We start from the raw sequence: 21,184 nt of genomic DNA, 5'->3' as shown, positions 1-21,184 counted from the left end.
TTATTATTTTACTTTTGATTGAAGAAAAAAATTACCCTTGTACATATTTCCTCAATAAATCATACTCTGCTTATTTTGTTTTCTATAAGAACAAAAATTTTATATAATGTAATATTGCACAATGTGAATTTTATATTACATGATTTTAAAAACATAAATATAATACAATATTATGTATATATTGTCTTTGTCACTCAAATATTACATAAAACATTTTCCATGCTACATACACTTAATGTTTAAAATGTCGCATAAAATGATTTTTAAAATGTTGTTTATATCTTTTAAAAACTAAATAAATTGTGATATTCGGATGGCCCAAATTACAGTAGTGTCTGGTGTTACTAGCTTGCTAAGCTAAACAGATGTCTCTAGCATAGAATGGTTAGCCAAGTATTTTGTTACTGCCCTCCAACTGGCTGGTTATGACATATTGTCTAAAATAGTTGGTGCTTTAATGCCTATGTCAGAGCCCACTATGACAAATAGTCACCACTGTACAAACACATTTATTCCATAAAGTTTTTTTCACTGGTTTGGAAAAACAAAAGTTGTTTAATCAGACGTACACACATTTCACACTTTTTCTTCTAGAAGCTCAGACATTTTTGCCTTCAGATAATACATGTTAATTTTGAGGGTATTAAGTAATACAATACTACCAAATGTTACAATATGTTTAAATTACATATAATCTGGAGCTTCTTAAGTATACACATTACATGTTTAACATGTCACTAGTCACATAAAAATTAATTATATTTAGTTTTATCTTCCCTGATTTCATGATCTGAGCTAGATGTTGCAATTGGTAAAGCCTTACTATGTAATTTCACAATGTAAGTATAATCTTTCTATTAAACCATTTAAATAGATTTTACATTTTCTTGTATATAAGTATAAACTATCATGAGACTTAAGATGTTTGACAATATAAATTCAAGAATTGGTGCTTTTAGAATATAGAAGCAAATATAAATGTCTTACTTTGTAAAGCTATAGCCATTATTTAGCCATTATTTCACTCTGAAAACAAACAAACAAAAAAATAGCAGGCCTGGTTTTGAATGTTCCCAATGTTTTACCAAGTACGTTATACAATTATCTTCATTTTAAAGAGAGAGAAACAAAGCAAAGAGAAATCAATCTACTTGCCCAAGGTCACGTGCTTGTAAACTAAATCCTGGCTCCTGTAACAGTGACTTACATAATTAAAAAGTTCTTTTTCTGAACCTCCTTACAGTGACCAATAGAAGAATAGTCTTTGGTGAAAAAAAAAAATCTACAGCAAACTAATTTAGAGGAACTTGAGTGTTTATTTGCCCACTTTCAGAGTACCTTGCACTTCTCTGGCCAAAAGAAGTACTGTTGATAGGTGTTTTGCTTGGTTGTTTGTTTTGTTTTGTTTTTCTAGTAGAGTTGCCCAAAGTGACAGCATTGATAGCTGTTCACTGAGATTTGGACCTGCATTCTGTCCCATTGCGAAATAATGATGCAGTGGTATTTTCCACGTACACTGCCATGTACAGGCAACCTGTCCCAGAACTCACAAAACCAATGCTCTAATCAAAATGCTTGAAACCCATGGCGTTATTCATTATTTAAAAACATACAGAAAGAAGCAAATGGAAAAAAAATATGAAGTAGTTTAATATTCTTAGGATAGGGTACAAATGGGATAGTGAGATCGTACTACCCAAGTCTTGAGTTACACAATGCTCATATGTCCTGTCTTTCTCCCTTCTCCTTCACTCTGTGCCATTCTGCAGTAGTTACAATCCCGAGGATTGAGGGATTTCAACAGATGGAAGTTGTGTGGAACCAATACACAAATGCTCTGTACACCTACTCAAAAGCTATGTGTTATGTGCCGTTGAGTCAGCTCTAACTTCTGGCGACTGTGTGAATGAGTGATGGTCCATAGTATCCTATCCTCAACAGCCCGGCTCAGCTCCTGCAGGCTCATGCCTGTGGCTTCATTTATGGAGTCAATCCGTCTCCTATTTGGTCTTCCTCTTATCCTGCTGTCTTATATTTTCCCCAGCATTATTATATTTTCTAAGAACCTTGTCTTCTCATGATGTGCACAAAGTAGGACAGCTTCAGTGTTGTCAGTTTTGCCTCCAGCCATGATTCAGGCTTAATTTGTTCTAGAACCCATTTGTTTGTTTTTCTTGTGTTCCTGAGTATCTGTAGAGCTTTCCTCCAAAACCATATTTCAAATGATTTGTTTTCCTATCAGCCTTCTTCACTGTTTAACTTTCACATCCATACATAGTAATTGGGAATATGAGGGTGTAGATGATCTTAGCTTTGGTCTCTAATGACACATCTTTGCTCAAAAACTGTAGCTCACCTACTATAATCCATTGGGCAGTATGGCTATATTAATGTGGTCCAAAATGAATTTCACCAATGAGTGGTCAATGTAAGACCTCCTTAATATCGAGTGTCTCGGATGTATTTGATGATTTGATGTTTTATTGGCCTTCCATCCCTTCTTGTGTTGACAAGCATAAGCTATACCTATTTTATCTATGTCTAATATGTTTTCCAAGTAATTTGTTTTTATATTTAGTTTCATCTATTCTCCTTGTTTTCTCCTCTATTCTCTCTGATAGAAGTAAAGATTTTTAAATAACAGAAAATGTATATTCTTTATACATTGTTGCTTGTCAGTTACAACTGCTATTTCTTGATGTTTTTAGTTTCTGACCTAATTTCTTTGAATTCTTTAACATAAATCTGTCTTTATAAAAGTTTAATTTCTCTACTTTTTATTTGCCTCTGTCCATCCATTGTTTTCTGCTTACTTTTGAAAGTTGCTATTTTATCTATTTATAGTTCACAAACCCAAATCTATATTCCACATGTAGTTTATGTACCTGCTGGAGGGAAACTATCACTTCCTACAATCCTCTTGGATTTTATATTTCATTTATGGTGTACACATTGTTAACTATTTAGCAACAAACCCAAGTTTATTTCACCATTTCTTCATTTTATATTTACTATATTTTTTAAAACTTTCAAAATAACTTTCCCTTTTAAAAATGCATCCTCTCAAATGTTTTTAATTCTATGAATTAAAAATATTTCTTTATTCTATTAATTTTAAAAGAGCACTTTTAGATTTATAGAAAAATTGAGCAAAAAGTTCAGAGAGTTCCCATAAACCCCCTTAGTTCTTCCCCCACATAAAATATTTTTAATATCCCCCTTTTATTCTCATTCTCTTTTTCTATCTGTTCCTTAATACTCCTTCATTTTGTGCAAAATGTTATGTTAAATCTAGAAATACCTATGTATTACTTGCCTTCACAGATTTTACAATCTAAAGATATAAGATGTACCTTCTGAAGCAGTTACATAACAGTCCAAATTAGTATATAGTAACATTCCAAAATGAATAATGTAGGGAATATGGCATGAATAAAGGGTTATTAGAATGAATGGAGGATCTCATGGAAAGGTAGGATTTTTTTTAAAGGAGCTAGAAAGATGGGCAGGATTTGGATAGGAGATGAATATGAAGGACAGGACATGATCAAACTGTGATGAGAATGACTGGTAAGACAGACCTAAAAATGTAAATATTGTGAATATTGGGGTTCATCTTATAGGGAATGGAGAATCATTAGACATTTTTGAACTTATAAAATGGCATGCTTCTATTAGTCTTCTATGTAGATTTTTTTTTTTTTTAGCATCTTCGCATTGTCCTCTATGAAGATTTGTAATGCTACCTACTGTGGAATGGGAGTAGGAGCACCTTTTCAAACAAGGCATCACATATTTTGAGGGTAGCTCTTTTGAATTATTGAGATGTCTAAATGCACATATGGTCAATGAAAATAAAGAGAAAAATAAAACAAATACTGTTCTTATCAACATCTACAAAGGAGCACGTGAAAAAAGGCATTTCAGGATATTTTGGAAGAGCTATTTTTTTTAAGTACTCTATAATTTCCATGTGCTGAAATAAATTAAATTTCAATATAATTGTTTTGACATATTTGGTTTATTAATGTAAATTAAATTGAAGTTTAACATATTATTTCATATAAGCCATTCATAAAGAAAGCCTTTAAAAGTTCCCTTTAATATAATGTCTTCTGAAGAAAGAGAGGAATACTCTTCAAAATTTCAATCAGTATTAATTATGCTTCTAGTCAAATTTTATAATCATGGGGAAAATGTTTGTTTACTTTTATTACTATTCATTTATTAGTTGACAGAATAGAGATTTAATTTGCAATGGGGTTACTATTGACAAAGGCTAGAACTTAAAAGATTTTAGCTCCAAACATTTCTAAACTCACTTAGAAATAAGATAGTTTAGGCTTGAAACAATCTTTTCATTCTCAAAATGGTGAATGCCTTTGGTCCAAGAATTACCACATCGGGCGAGGGTAGAATTTCTGTCTAAATTTGTGTCCAAGAAAACAGATGATCATGTGCTGTTGGAGATCAAGAAAATAAGATGCTTACATAGCCCATAAGAAGGCATTATTTTCTGCTAAACACAGACTAATGCACACTGTGACAAGCATGACTCCTATGATGGATATCTGGTAAAGTACGATGGTCTTTTTATACAATCAAGGGTTCTATTAACATGGTTTCCTCAATTCCACTTCTCACTTTCAAATCCTCTAGGAATTGACACCAACTGTCCATTAATTTCTTTTCAAAAGAACTCTTCTCTCAGCTGCTATAGCAATTTAGCATTTTACAAACTCTTCTAATATGGCTCTTTGTTGAATATTCTTTCTGTGTTCAGAACACTATATAGCACTAACATCTTTAAGTGTGTCACAGTCATTAGTGCAGTTTGCCCCTTGTTCTATTACCTATTCTCACAGAGGGAAACGTCAGCTCAACCTCTTCAAGAGTGAAAGGAGCAAAATCAATTAGTTCTCTCTACCAAGACTTACTGTCTTGAAGGCAGTAAATCCGGGCCAATGCTTCCTTTCCTAACCTGCATCCTTCCACACACCTGATGTGAGTAGATCCAGTCGATCTCTAGTTATAAACTACTTTTAAAAAACAAATCTTTTCTTTCTCTCCTTCTCTGATTGGGAGGTATGTCTGCACATGTTCTGTGAGTGAGGTCATTTCAGTCAAGACTGAAGTACTAACAGGTCCCAGGAAACAGAATAATGGTTGTATCCTTTTGTGAAATATGGTCAACCTCGCTAATTTTTATTCGTGATTAGGAAACCCCAGCATTTTGAGGAATAAAGTACATAAAAAAATGAATAATTAAAGGAATGGCTGTGGATGAGTATAATATTTGCTTTGTAATAAAATGAAGTTGGACTGTGCAGTGGTAAGACTTTTCCATGGCACAACAAGCTCTTTTCACGTGCGTCAGTTTTCGTTTTGGGTTAGTGAGAAACATTACATCACAAAGAAAGAATGCAAGCATCAAGGGTTGGACTTTACCAATCTATTGTGCTGTTCCTGGAAATTTTTGTAATTTGAAGTTTGCCAAAAGGTAGCCATTTTGTGTGTGTGTTGTTGCTATGCTTAAAAATAAGTGTAGTAAGTGATATTTGATTGTTTTAATATTCTTTTCCCATTTTATTCAGATCAATTAATGTGGTTTAGTCCTAGATTTTGTATTGTTATGATGTAATAGCATTAAGAACACATGCTACTTTTTTTAAACAACTAAGTGATTTCAAGATATAGCTAGACTTCTTATGTTTCCAACTTTATTTTTACTTCTTTGAGGGTCTGGTATTTTATATAGCTTTCTAAAACTCCCATAACAGAATTTTTTTTCTTTAATCTTATCCATTTCAATTCACCAAAAAGCTTATTTTTTTCTGACTTTGAAGAAAATCCCAGTCTTCTCCATGGGATAAGTTATCTTTTGAAGATTAAAGTGATGATTAAAATCAGCTTTTGGACATATGATAATACTATAATACTATTTTTGGCAGTGAAAGAGTTTTATAAATACATTATCTTAGCAATAACTGCAGCCACAAGAAAAAAAAATGAAGCACGATCTTGTAAGATTAGTGTAAGCTTTTCTGAGGGTGCAGTAATTTAGCTCTACCTTACAAAGTGGGCAGAAGACTCTTCTGGGGCTCTGAGGCTCTGGGGCTCTGCATAGTCTATCAAAAGGCAAATAATAGAGGGAGAGAAGTGGGAAGAGGAGGAGTGAGAGACAGGGAGGACAAGAGGGAGAAAGGAGGGAAGGAAAGGAAAGGCTAGAGGGAGAAAAGTAGGGAGGTGAAATCATTCTCAATCCATATTTGACCACTTTAAATCAACTCTTTAAAAAATTACAATGTTTTGAAAATAAAAACATAATTTGGAATTATTTAAAATGCTTAGTTTTACTGGATTGACACAAAAAGCCTTCAGGTTAAGCATTGTTTTAAAGGTGTGCTTCCTTGGAGTAAAATTTGGTGCAAAAGCACAGGGTCACAGAAAGCTTGGAAGCCCTTGATGTTGCCTTGTAGACGCTCCTATTTCAAAGCAATGACTGTAAGGAAATACCTATTTGTGGAGCATGGGTCATCGAATTATACCCATTTTTCACAACTGTCTCTTTACATATCTCATATTGATTACAGTATCTGATGCTATGAAGACTCATATCTAAGCATTTTTCACATTGCCTTATAATGTTTATTTGTTCATACCATCGACTCACAGGGCAGGAGTTGTACAATCAGTGCTAGGAAGACAATCTGGTGGAAAACAGGTACTGTGTAATCTTTACTGTGCGAATTAATGAAGGTGATTATGGTCAAATCCCTCATTCCTCTTCTCTGAGACAGAATGGCATTTTTCCTTAGTAGATACTGATTTCTATTTTGGATTAGCATAAATTTATTGGTGCTGTAACAAAAGATGTGTATCTAGATCAGGTCAAGATACAATGCTCATTTACCCTCTTTGAAAGTAAGTCTCCAATTTTTGTTTCCATAAGAGTTCCTGGAAACTTTGTGGGACCAGAGGCTCACTAGTCAAAAAAACTTTTTATAGAAAGACTTTGTTTTGTTCGTGTTTTTTTTTTTTTTGTAGCTGAAATTGCTAAGCCTTAGATACTAAGTCTAAGAAATTAATTGCTAAATCTGGCTGTCACAACTAAATTAGAGTACCCCAATTTTGAGTGCAGGCCCTCGTGGTATGTTTATAAGAAGAGAGTAGTAGGGTTGTTTATCGGCTGCTCATTTTAGGAATAAGTTACTTGTTCCTGCTCACCCAGATCCTGAATCCCTGACCTTTTTGATGTTTCTGGCCTCTCTCTCAATGACAGTCACTATTTCACCCAGCTGGTCCCAAGAGTGAGCCTCAGGACATGTGGTTACCTGTTCCTTGGGCACTCTTCATGACATTCCAGAAGCTGATCTGTGTTGCTGCCTTTTTATCTCCTGAACCTTGCTGGTCCAGACTTTCTTGGGTACAGGAAGGTTGTAAGAACAGTATGAAATCCAGCATTGGAAATAGTAATCCCTAACTCCCGTCTTTATATTCTTCAACTTTCTTCTTTATAGTCTTGGCTTTATATAAATAAACATATTTTAATTTACCTTAAAATAACTTAATGTTGTGAACCAATTTTTAGTCCAGTAAATCCTCATTCAAAAAAAAAATGGCATCTTTAATGTTACATACTGGGTAGCCCATGGATAAAAAGACTTTGAAATGGTTACGGTAGCCTATTAAGGTGTTATCGAAATAACCAGGCTTCAATAAACTTCGTAGAAAAGAATCCATAATAATGCAACACTCAGCAGAACAGGCTTTTCCTTTCAACTGACTTAACTTAGCAGATTTTTGAATGGATGTACTTATTAAATATTTTTTATAAGTGACAGGTAATTATAGCCCAAACTTTGCAAGCAAAATGGTCATACTTCTGGCCAATGTCATAATCTCACCAATTATCTTATTAGGTATCTTCATGAAATCATCACGCATTTCTTTTGGTGACTGATCAGAAAGCTCAGTGGGAAATGTTAATAATAGTTATCCTTGGGAACTGGAATTTTGGTTGATACAAATTTTATAACGATTTCTCTGTAATTAAAAACATTCTGTTAGCATTCTCTACTTTTATAATGAAAACGTCAAATAAACATGATTTAAGAAAATAAAAGCAGGCATCTTGGCACAACTAGAACTAATATATCTGGTAAATAAGAGAGAATCTTTTTTTAGGATCAGGAAACAAGGCATGCACAAGATTTGCAGCAAAGTTCTCTTGATGCTGATCCAGGGGTATTGAAGGAATATAAATGAAATTTCCCTAGATAAGGACTAAATTCTTCTCAGAGTTCAGAGTGAGGCAGTTTTCTGGTTAAACTGAATTGCTTCTGATGTACAGAAATGAGGATTGTAGGAGCTGGGAACCAGGTAGCTTGTTCCAAATTATAATCTTATATTATCTGGGAAATTCAGTTATGTGAATAATATCTTTCCTAACTATATTGAGTTATGTTATGTGATACTTTAATTACATTTATTGGGCTGGGAAGTAAGGTTACTTAAAGTAGCCTAATAATCTAAACTTCAGGTTTTGATTTTGGGAGATAAACTTTGAATTTTTATAAATTGTGGAGAAAACGTAAATGTTTCAGATTGGGGTGGTAGGATCCACTGGGCATTAGGAGTTGGGTGAATGACCTGAGAAGACAACATTAGTTAGTGTCTTTAAAGGGAAAAAAGGTCATGAAACATACTAAGCATTATTTGCTCCAAAATTCATTTTGGTTTAGGGTGAGAGGGTTAAACTTAGAATGATTTCATTTTTTTCCTAGCAGCCAATTTCCCTACATCAGTTGCTGAATAGCATATCTTTTTTCGTTGGTGGGTGATAGTTCCTTACTGACATACTAAAATCTTATAATATGATCTGTGTTAGAAAATCTTGTCTGTTTCATTGAGGTGTTGCTTGCTTCTCATGTCATTAATACAGTTTAACTTGATTTAGATAAAACATTATTATATGTAAAAGAGTTTTTCTATCATCACACTTAATGTTCAATTTTTTTATCCTATGTCTCAGTAATTTATTCTTCCAAATGAAATTAAGAATTTAATTTCTTATATTTCAAATTTGATATAATCTAATACTATTAACATTTTTAAATTGGCATATTAAACCTATGAAGTAATTTGAGAAGAAACATGTTCATTATAACAGGCTTCCCATACCCCCCCCCAAAAAAATCGTATTTTAGATTTCCATGTTTTATAGTTTTCTTCAGAAATGCCCTATAAGTTTAACTTCCTGCTTGTTTTATAACATTTGGACATTATCAGTGAATTAATTTTTACCATTGTATCTTCTCACTCATTAATTGGCTGTTTATGGTTTTTGTGTATTTATTTTGTGACCACCTGTATGAAAGAACTTTTTACAGATAAAGTTCTGAATTTTTTACTAATAAACTTTTTCACTATACTTATTTGTATCTTCTAGGTATGCAATATTTGCCAAATTAATGGCAAATTTGGCTTGGACTGTTATTTTTGTTTTCATTATCATTGCTTTGGTTAGATTAGTGGTAATATAATTTTGGTACCTGATTTTGATTTTTTTTTGCCTTTAAAATTTCTCTGGTACCCTTCTTATTTAAAGCATTAGTTCATTCATTCACTCAGTTAACATTTATTTAGTACTCTTAAGAACTAAATAAGTGAAGGGGAGATATATAGTGATATATATATATATATATATATATATATATATACACACACATATATATCATCTATTATCTCTATGTATTTATCTATCTATCATCTATCTATCTATCATCTATCTATCATCTATCTATCTATCTATCTATCTATCTATCTATCTATCTATCATATATCTATCATATATCTAGCAATCCACACATCTATGTATCTATCTTCAGGAAATGAGGGGTCATTGAACCCTGCGTGGGTCTCTCTTCTTTGTGTCTGGCACTGAAGAAATGAGCTGCCTCTGAATCTTGCCGGCTAGTAAGGACCCTGCTTCCTGCTGACCCACTTCCCTGCCTCTGGCTTTTTTTGGATCTGCACACGGCCAATTCTTGGCTTCTCTTTCGCCTTGCTCCACCTGCGTGTTACTAGATGCTACCTCTTACTAGTCCATGCTCGTGTGTCCTGCTGGCCTGGTTTGCCACCTGTTGCTCGTTACTGTCTTTTCTGGACCTCGTGTCTGCTTCTGCGCATGTGCGCGTTGGCAGCTGGCTCCAGACCGGCCTCACCGTCTCCGGCACCTGCCTACCTAAACCCTGTGGGATATATTGTTCTAAGTTTCTTCTGAAACATCCTCACTTTGTCTTTTTAGTCTAATTCGTTTTGATGAAGTCTTTTAAAAATGTGTTAAACCCATTCCTGTCACCTTAAAGAGTAAAGACAATGTAATTTAAAGAGAAAAAACATATATGGTTTCTTAAAAAGGGGTTTGGTTGTAATATTAGTTTTGTTTTATCCAGTCGCTAATGAAATATGTTGGACTTCAATAAATGGTCCCAATTTTTTTGTGTTTTGAAGGAGTGTGGGCTTTTAATAGGAAGGTGTGTGTCTGTGCACAATATAACCATATAAGCCATTTCTTTTGCTGTTTCCAAACTGCTTGAACTGGGAGACTAAATTTGAAGTGTCTATAAGGTAAGAAAAAAAGTTTTGATTAACTACTTTTTAGTAATTTGCCCAACTGTACTGAATTTTTTCCGTCAACTTCAATGTTTTAAAGGGTTTTTGCATACTGTTAAGATCTTGATTTTATTCTTGATAATTGATAATCCTGAACAAGTGACAAATGACTATATGGCAGTTTTCCCTGTTTTCCCATTTTCATTTACTTTTGATCCAGCACTGTTTGCTCCCTGATGGAAAACATATTTTAGCATGTGAAATACACTGTCATGCAAGCAACATTATATTACTTCTGTTAAGGCAAACTTTCAATTGAATATATTTGCTTGAGTTTATCTCATGTGTAAGATGTTATGCTAAATGATACATCGTTAAAATCATGAGAAAAACAGTTCTTGATCACAAACAATGGACAATCCGGATAGTAAGTGAAGCATGCCAGTGGATAAGTACTATTGAGGAAATTGTATAAGCCAAAGCCTGACATTGGGAATGTGTAGGATGTGTTTTAGTAGGCAGCAAGTACTCTAGTTCTGGCTTAGGTCTGAAAAAAAAAAAGTGTATTACTGTGGGAAAGGCACTTTTTAAATAAGTTTAATTCAATAGTTAATGAAGTGCTAATGAACAGATTAGAGAAATGGTCAGAGTTTAGAGCTAGGGATACGAATCAGGCAACAAGTTGCAGAGAACTGGAAAAACAAATAACACAATTTGGTTTGGGCCAAATAAATATTGGAGGAGACAGCAAATAACAGAAAGAATAGTGAGCTAGGTAATTGAATTCAAAGGCTAGCACTATCACTGGCTGAGTAGCTGACATATAATTTGCATAAAGTGGCCTATTTTAGAGGATGTCAGGAACCTTCTGTTTTTTTGAGAAGTTATTAGAGTGTAAGTGTATGTTCTACACCTTAGTAGGTAATATCAAAGATATTATATATCTGGCGGTCTCATATATTCACGGTGGCTAATACTGCAGACTTTGAAATCAGACTTATAGTTTCAAGTCTAGGCTCTTTCACTTACTTAAGAGTAACCTTGAAGAGGTCATTTAAACTATTGTTTTTGCTTTTGTTTTCTCATCTGTAAAAGGCAGATAGTAGCACTCACTTCCAAGAATTGTCAGGATTAATTAGTATTTGTAAAGTCCTTAGAAGAATGCCTGGCATGATTCAATAAAGAAAGCTATATTAATCACAGTAAATGAAATTATAATAATCTATTTTATGCAAATGATTCATATCACAATTTTAAGTATATTATTTAAAACATACATTCGTAAAACTTCTGATGTAACAGCCCAGGGAGTCGGTGTTAATCCTGTTAGCATGCATCAACTTTATGAATGTGATGCTCTCAGCTTGATGAAATTGTTCCAGTGCGAGTCCAAAAAGTGAATTCATATCTTCCATGGCGCTTCACCTGGTTATAAATATTAAGTGAATAAGAATGTAGTGAATTCTGTGGAAAACACAACACATCAAGTTTTATTTTTAAAATTTAAAACACAAATATTAGTGCTTCAGAATGGAATAAGTAACAAAAGTATGCAAATGTATCTCTCCATATTGCACTCATTCAAGCAGGAGAGCAGGACACTTTGGTAGATTTGTCAAAATAATTCATATACATTTTATGTGATTTTAATAAATTGTTTAAAATTTACTCATGCTTTCAAAAATATGATATATTTCTAACACAAAGAAAATTTGAAAGAATAACATAAATATTTTTTGCTCATTACTTTAACAAATCTGTGCTGCCATATATGCTTCAAATTTTAAAACAAAATTTACGAATGTATTTGAAATCCTTGTGGATCCCTGCTGAGTCCATGAAAATGCATCTCCCTACCTTCTTTTCTTCCATATCAGAGGAAACCACAATTCTGGTATCAATACTGACATTCCATTCATGACTATATAGGTACTATAATGAATGAATCCATAAAAATATGTACTAATTATATTTTTAAAACATTATGTAAGTGGTATATTATAGACATCTTGAAACTAATTTTTTATTATCCTTCTGTTTCTTGAAATCAACCTTATTGGATTATAATTCACATGAAATAAAATGCACTCATTGTATGTATACAATTGAAAGCATTTTGACAATCGCATATACATATATAAATAACACTCTATTTAAGATATAGAATACATTCATCAGCCCCTAAAAGTTCCTGTTTGCCAGTTGCAGTCAATCCCCACACATACCTCACCCTAGGTAATAACTGATTTGATTTCTATCACAATAGATTAGTTTAACCTGTTCCAGACCTTCATATAAATGGATTTTTACAATAAATATTTCCTTGGGTCTATCTTCTTTCACTCAGCCTGATGTTTTTGAGGATTTTCCCTGTTCTTGTATCAATAGTTCATTTTTATTTTATTTCCAAGTTGTATTTCATTGTCCAAATATATCACAACTTACTTATTCATTGCTGTTGATGGGTATTTGGACTTTTTTTCATTTTTTGGCTATATTGAATAAAGCTGCTAAGAATATATTATTTTAATAATATGTTAAATACCTCATGGAGATATTTTGAAAATATATTTTAATTTCTCTTGGACAAATGACTAGGAGTCATTCCAACGTGACTGTACCATATACTTCCAGTTCCAGCTGTTCAAAATCCTTGCCAGGATAACTTGATATTTCTAGTTATTTAATTTTAATCATTCCATTGGTATAATTATCTCATTCTGATTTTAATTTGCATTTCCTTGATGACTAATGATATTAGCAGCTTTTCAGATATTGGCCATTTGTGTGTGTGTATTTATATATGTGTGTGTGTGTTATTATTCTGTGACTATACATGTATTCCGAATACAAGTCCCGGGATGCAGTGTGAATATTTCCTCCAATTCTCCCAAGCTGTGGCTTGATCTTTTGTTTTCTTAACAGTGTCTTTTGAAGAGTAAAAGGTTATATTGTGAGGAAGTAAAATTTATAATTTTTTTCTTTTATATTTCATGTCTTGTACTCTAAAAAATCTTCGCCTATCCCAAGATCATGAGGATTTTCTCTTAACTTTTTTCTGTAAGCTTTATACTTCATAGTTTTAACCTTTACATTTAAATCTGTATTCCATTTCAAGTTAATTTTTTATTTCTTATATGAGATACAGATGAAGGTTCATGTTTTTCCAAAGGAACAACCAGTTGTTCTAGCACTATTTATTGGAAAGACTGTTATCCCCCACTGAATTATCTTGTCACTTTTATTCAAAACCTATTGAATCACTACATGTGAATTTATTTTTTGACTTTCTGGGTTTTTCTTTTAATGAGAACTATTATATATCTATAATGTAAATCATTCACCTGTGTTCTATTTATAAATCATTTTGGCTATTCTAGGTCTTTTGTATCATTTTTTAGAAATTATAAAACCAGCTCATTGATTTCTAGAAAGAAAAAGGCCTTATGGGATCAAGATTGATATCCTGTTGAATCGGTCATTCAATATGAAGAGAATCGACATCTTAATAATAATATTTTTTAGTTCATGGACATGCATTTAAAAATTTTATTTGGGTCTTCTTTAATTCTTCTCACCAATATCATTTTTAGTATATAAATTTTGCACATATTTTGTTAAATTTATTCTTAAGCATTTTATGTTTATGGATGCTATTGTTAATAATATTTTTAATTACAATTTCGGGATGTTCGTTGATAATATGTAGAAGTAAAATTAATTTTTGTATCTTGGTCTTATATCCTGTAACCTTTCTAAAGCTAATTATTATACCTAGCAGTTTGTTTCTTTGGTACCTTTCTCAGTAATTTCTTCATACATGATTATATCCTCTGCTCATATAGACAGTTTTGTTCCTTCTTTTACAAACTATTCTTTTTATTTCTTTATCTTGCCTTACTGTAATGGTTAGGAACACCAGCATAATGTTAAATAGAAAAGTGGGCATTTTTGCCTTTTTCTTAATCTTAGGGTGAATACCTTTAATATTTCACCATTACGTATGGTATTAGCACTAGCTTTTTTTGTAGTTGCCCTTGATTAGGTTTAGAAGGTACTTTCAGCACTGAATATTTCATTCTTTTATTTTGGCTTGCCGTTGCTTCTGAATAGAAGCCAAAATAGTTTCTTATCTTTGAACCCCTGAACAGGTCTCTATTTTCTTTGTTGGTTTTAAATTTTTTATCTTTATCATTGACATTCAGTAAGTTGATGATGACACGCAGCTTCCACCCGTACTAAATGGGGTGTTGGACACAGCAGGTAAGCTTTCATTGTAGTTTTTTGTAATATGGGACCCTACAGATTTTTAAGGATTTTGTAAGGATTAATCAAGATGATGAACATAAAACTATTCTAAAAAGTTTATCATTTACTAAAATAACTTCCCAGTCCAAGAATACTTTGAGTGAAAACTAAAACAATTTAAAAGTTTGTGACTCTAAAAACATAATCTTGTTAACAGGAAGGAATAATGTGTTTGTTACCTTCTACAAAGTTACAGTTCTATTTTCAAATGACTGTATTGAAGACACTGATTCAGGATGTGCTGTTGAAAAGCCTGAAATAAAAATTTTCTTGACTTGTTTTCTAAACCACATTTTATATTATTTGTGTACATGTCTGTCTTCTCATTTTAGTCCACAAATTCCTTGAGAATGCTATTATTCATAAAAAAAGTAGCAATGGTCTCCTTTAGCAGAAGTCAATGTAACTGCCACAATTTTCTCTTCAATCCATAGATGTGAAACAGACATACAAATATAGAATGCAATATTACAAAATACAATCCTGAAATGGGACACATTATTTTACTGATAAATATTACACAATGAACAGCCTCGGTAAAGATTACCTTAACCTTGTAGAATTCTTTGTGTTTTTTTGAAACACTTTCATATATGTAATCTAATCTCTTCCTCAGAACATCTTCATGAGCTGGTGAGCATAGGAGTCTTGATTCCACAAAGAAACTCCATGCAAATTTACGAAGTCATTTACCACAAAATATTACTTATCTTAAGCAGGCAAACTGTTTTGCAAAGACTATGCCTTATAAACTTTTTTAAAAAAACTTTTACTTTTAATATCATTCAATTGAGAATTTCTGATCATTTTGTATTCTAGGCTTCATCAAAAATTTCACTGTGAGGTTTTTCTAAGAGCTGACCCACAAAAATGAACTTACCGCATTAATGTCATGGACTGATAGAATACTTTGCTGAGCTTAAATTCCATTTTAAACAATCTAGTGTTTGGTACCAGATAGAGAGTGAATCACCATCTCCTTTATAAAGAGAGCAAGGCTTAATCAGCTTTTTTTTCAAAAGACTTATTATACATTTCACCTACAAACTGAAAGAAGAAAATTATGCACTTTAAAGCTGGATGAAAGTAGAGGTGATACCCACAGCTGCTCTCCTCTCTGGCAAACCATTCTGAGAGGCTCCAGTTTCATTTGGTTCAGATGAAACACATGTTGCTCATTTATTGTACATGTGCTTCAATGTATTTTGACAAACCTGATCTAAAAATGTTACAGATGTTCCTCATTATTTTAATTTGCACTTAGTAGCCACCTATGGAACTTGGATATACATTAGCCTTTTCATGGCAAAATTAAGAGAAAATTTAGCTATGGTTAATATATGAGTTTCAATTCAATTTCAGTTACAATTTTTGTGAGATAGTGAGCTGTACACATTTAACAGGTGCTCTGTTATAATTTTTTTCTGATAAGGAAGCCACATCTTTTTAAACATGTTTCAAATAATTTCAGGTGGACACAAACTTATTCTAATCCTAATGTCTTTTATAGATTTGCTATTCAATGTATGGCCTGAGATCAGGTTGCAGTGTTAGAACTTGTGTACTTGTGTACTTAGACATGAAGAATCTCAGGTCCTTCCCTCGACCTACTGAAGCAGAATCTGCTTTTTTAACACAATCCCCAGGTGATCTGTATGCAGTTTGATAAGCAGTGTTTTAGAGGAGACCTTATATTAAAACTCTGTATTATATGCTCATATGTATACACATATGTGTCAAACCTGATACTCTGTTGTACACTTCTGTTTTATAAAGATATTATGGAAACTAGACTCGCCTGTCGATTGAACTATTTATTTTCTTGTCATTTAATTCATTAAAAAGTAACCTCACCAATACTTTTCACAGGTTGTTATCTATCTTCCATGAATACAAAAACCCACATTCATAAGTACTAGCTTGCCACACATTTTCACTGATTGACACATAAAGCAAACTGAAGAACTTCTGACTCCAACTTGAATCTTTTAGAGTTCTCAGTACATCTTACTGTTTTCTGTAACTTTCTATAGAGTAAACTTGTTGACTGGAATAGTAATAGATTATATTTATTTATACTTCTTGGATGCAGGACTGCTTGCAAGACTAAAGGATTTAATTTTTTGGATAATAAATTTGATTTTAAAATTACTATCTATGGGTATCATAGAAATGATTATACCTTCATTATTTATACTATTTTATATTATTATATTGTATTTATATATAATATACTTCATTATATTATATTATATTGTACTTATATATAGTATACTTCAATTATAATTGTCAATTATATCCTAATATGTGATACAAAATCAAATTTATATTTATACATACTTCTGAAATCATGCTGCAAAGTAACTCAATTGCTTAAAATTCAATTTTATTGGCCATCACATTTTTCTATATTTATATTCCAGCAGAAATTTGCATAAGGTATAATTCTTATCATAGGAGAAATAGAATAATTAATATTATTGTTTTATGACTCTTAATTGAAATCTGTGACAAAATAAAACCACATAGTTCAAAAGTTACTTAGTACATTGTTACTATCTAACAGAAAGGAGGTTGAAATATTTTCTTTGTAAAAAAAATCTCTAATTTGTTATAACCTGGTTAATTGCTTTGTTTCAGGATTACCAAATATACTCAATAATCAACCTAGAGAAATGAAATAAAGACCATTTTTTGTAATCTATTAGGATGTCTCTGTTGGCACCACGGCAACACATCATTAGTTTACAAGCCTGAAACACATTACATGTTTTTATTATTTTTTTTATACATTTCTGCTGAAAAAATTGTTAATATTAGTTTGAATATATATCTCATGGACAAATACTCTGATACATTTACTCTGTATTTACCTATACAATATAGTGGTATAGCTTGTGCCTGAAAATGTACAAATGGAGACAGGCTAGAAAAGCACTCTATTGCTTCAGATGAGCAATTGCACTGCTTACTGTTTCTTTATGTTTTTTTCAAACTAGAGATCACAATGCAATTTAAATAGCCCTAAGTGTCCCCAAAGAGCTACTGTGTGTTGTATAAGGGCTAAGTAATCCCTGCAGTGTCAAGGGTTACTGTTCAGCTGTTCGAGATCACGAGATGATATCTCAGCACTCATAAAACAGAGGATTCAAAACACAGGGGCGTACGTGGAAGTCAGATCATTATGACAGTCCTGGAAGTTATCCACAAGAAACGTCGACACCCTGGAGGCCAAAATAACACTACTGAATCAACATTTGCAACTTTTGTTCAAGATTAAATTCAATACATAGGGAAAATTCACATTGAAACAATGCTAACATAACAATACTTTTATATTTGGCTCATTACCAAAAGACATCAAAAATCTCTGGGATATCTTTTCTTAAATATTTTAGATGCACAATGTTTATTCTGTACAAAACAAATAACTATCCTGAATTAGGTATTTATTGGAACTATTCATAAAATGTCAATACATTTAGTATAAGGCACAGCAAGGGAACCATAGAGATTTCTTTAAGGTTGCACATTTCAATTCAGAAGAATAAGGGGTTAATTTTGGCTCCTGGGATTTGAAAATATCTTCCAGTTGTAATCTTTGGTCTGAATATTTATTTACATGGTGGTCTCTTCCCATTCAAGCTCAACATCACCTATAACATAAAGTAACATGTCACAAGAGAGAATTGAAGTTAACAGTTCAAAAGATTTGAATGTTTCATGGCAAAAATACAGTGCAGATAGAAAGGTTATTACTGTGTTTCCCCCAAAATGAGACCAGGTCTTATATTAAGTTTTGCTCCAAAAGATGCATTAGGGTTTATGTTCAGGGGATGTCCTCCTGAAAAATCATTCTAGGACTTATTTTCCGGTTAGGTCTTATTTTCAGGGAAACGTGGTATCCTAACTTGGATTAGGATTGAAAAAAATTGGTAAGTGCACTAACCAAGTTTCTAAAACATTTTCAACATATGGCTATTAAATTAGTACTTTTACTATAGGTGGTAAACTAGTAAATTGTGTACACATTGACTGTATTCACCTTCCATGGCATCCAAGGAGTCCATCTTCTGAAGTGCTGAATAGTTAACAAAACAGATGGGCTGATTACTTCCTTTACTTGATAAGAGATCCAGAATGCACTGGTGTAAAAAGATATACTGTGCCTACACATAAAAGAAAGAGTGGTTAAATAAATGGACGGGATGGAGATTTTTCTTATAAGGGGAGCTATAGTGTTAGAGTGAAAAGTAATATTGAATTTAACAAATATTAAATAGCTAAGTTAGAGGAACAGAATTTACCATGTATGTAAGTGATTTTCTACCATCTCAAACAAAAGGTTCTCTAAATTCTTGTAGCTTCTTATAGCTTCAAGTATTTAAAAAGTATATACCTATTATTAAATACCAAGTGTTAATATGTTCTTTCTTGCTATGATTATAAAAAGGGGGTCAAATTAGATTATTTATATTTTAGAAGTTTCCTTTTTCCTGTTAGGTCTAATTGAATGAATAAGTTTTCTTATAATTTTCTTGTTAGAATGCAGATGCTAAATTTACTTTCAAAATCTGTGAATGAGCATATTCACATACCATTAGCACATTTAAAATATGTTTAACAATTCTGTGAATCATCTGACATTTGGCTTAAAGTATCTAAAGTATCAATCTGTATTTGTAAATACAAGGCAGTCGACCATTGAAATGTCCAAATATCCAGGTGCTGGACAAGAACTCCTAACATTTCATCTGAATGTTTGGGCTAAATTCAGTGCCATCTGGATTCAATATAATTCAGTAACCTGTTAGCATTTCTGAATTTGGATTTTTCCCAAAGGTAGTTAAGGTTACAGTCATAGAAAATCACCCCCACTTTTACATAGAAAACAGACCTAACATTAAAGGAAGATAACAGAATTTTTAAGAAACATAAATATACAAAGGGACAATTGTTTGATACAAATATCAAAGGGACAATTGATTTACATAGAATGTCCTCTAAAGTGACCACCTGAAGAGGTCATATTTGTTTCTATTGCTACTATAACACAAAACCTTGGTGGCACCCCTTATTGAAATTGTCTTCAGAAATTGTTGGTCATTATTAGGAATATCTATTTCTTCATGGATTACAAAATGTTTCCACAAACATTTCATCGCAGGAACGTTATGAGGACAGAACTCTCTTCTTCACTGCTGAATGCCCACTGCCTATAATAGTGCTTAGCATGTTTAGTTGCATAACAAATGTTTGTTGGCTTAGTCTCATTTAATTCTCACAGCTAGCCAGTCTTTACCATTAAAGGACAGATTTCATTTGGAGAATACCCAGCAGTCATTAGGAATCAAGCTTTGTAAGTGAGGTGGATGATCAAGTTACATAATTCAATGTTGGTAAGATATGAAGTGTGGCTGTAAAGTAATGAAAATTCTATTGAAATTGCTAGTAAATTAGTTCTCAAGTTAATTCTAAGAGTATTTTCAAGCATACATCACACAAGGAATAACATTATTGGCAGAAATACATTGACACAGTGTAATTTCTTTGGAAACAACAATCATTTCGCTGTAAAAGTTCTGATATTTCTTTAAAAATTGCATTTGAATTTGAAGTCGCATTTGGTATGTGAAGCTTCTGACTGTCTCCATCTCATCTTTTCACCAGAAAGAATGATGGGTGGTAACTCCTCCAGCAAGGAAGGCTGAGTAACATGGGGAAGTATTGCATTTCCCAAGATCCCTCTGCCATAGTGTGTTATTGCCAAAGAGACAGTGAGGCTGCCGTTCCAGTTTCTTCCCTAGATACTTATGTTACCTGAAGAATTAAACGTTTTGATGTTCAGTTTCCTCATTAGGGGATCATAAAACCTACATGGTAAGATTTAGAGGACTTAACATATGTAAAGTGCCTGACAAAAATCTAGGCACCCAAAATATATTAGTTAATATTTTCCTTTTACCTTAGGAATTCACATCAGTAAATTTCCAGGAGAACCAGAGCAGGAGAGGGGCTCATCCAGATTAACTTGTTATTTGAGGCACCAGCAGTACCTCAGTATGTCACAGCAGAGTATTCCTTCAGAAAGCCCTTTCAAATGTCTTGGGGCTGCTATGAACTGTTTTTGGTAGACAGTGAAAGATAAAGCTCTCTCCTGGGTCTGGGCCACTGCCCTATCGACCCAATATTTTGCTGAGGTTCCCACCTCCCATCCCTGCCCATGGCTACTGTAATATGTGCTGAGTCGTGGACATTC

General features: G+C 32.8%; 1 protein-coding gene across 1 annotated transcript in view; it reads right to left on the bottom strand.

Annotated features, from left to right (window-relative positions):
• Positions 1 to 17,291: 17,291 nt before the first annotated feature.
• Positions 17,292 to 21,184, bottom strand: part of PTPRQ (protein tyrosine phosphatase receptor type Q) — a 231,921-nt gene continuing 228,028 nt past the window's right edge. Inside the window, exons 50-51 of the mRNA XM_081058782.1 lie at positions 18,971 to 19,094; positions 17,292 to 18,581 (exon numbers count right to left, since the gene is read on the bottom strand). Of these exons, the coding sequence (XP_080914908.1) occupies positions 18,544 to 18,581; positions 18,971 to 19,094 (162 nt within the window). The 3' untranslated portion in view covers positions 17,292 to 18,543. The remainder of the gene's footprint in view (positions 18,582 to 18,970; positions 19,095 to 21,184) is intronic.

The sequence above is a fragment of the Rhinolophus hipposideros genome (genome assembly GCF_964194185.1).
Source record: "Rhinolophus hipposideros genome assembly, chromosome: 9".
Taxonomy (NCBI): Eukaryota; Metazoa; Chordata; class Mammalia; order Chiroptera; family Rhinolophidae; genus Rhinolophus; species Rhinolophus hipposideros.
Note: the sequence above shows the minus strand (reverse complement) of the source record. Positions and strands in the feature narration are given on the sequence as shown.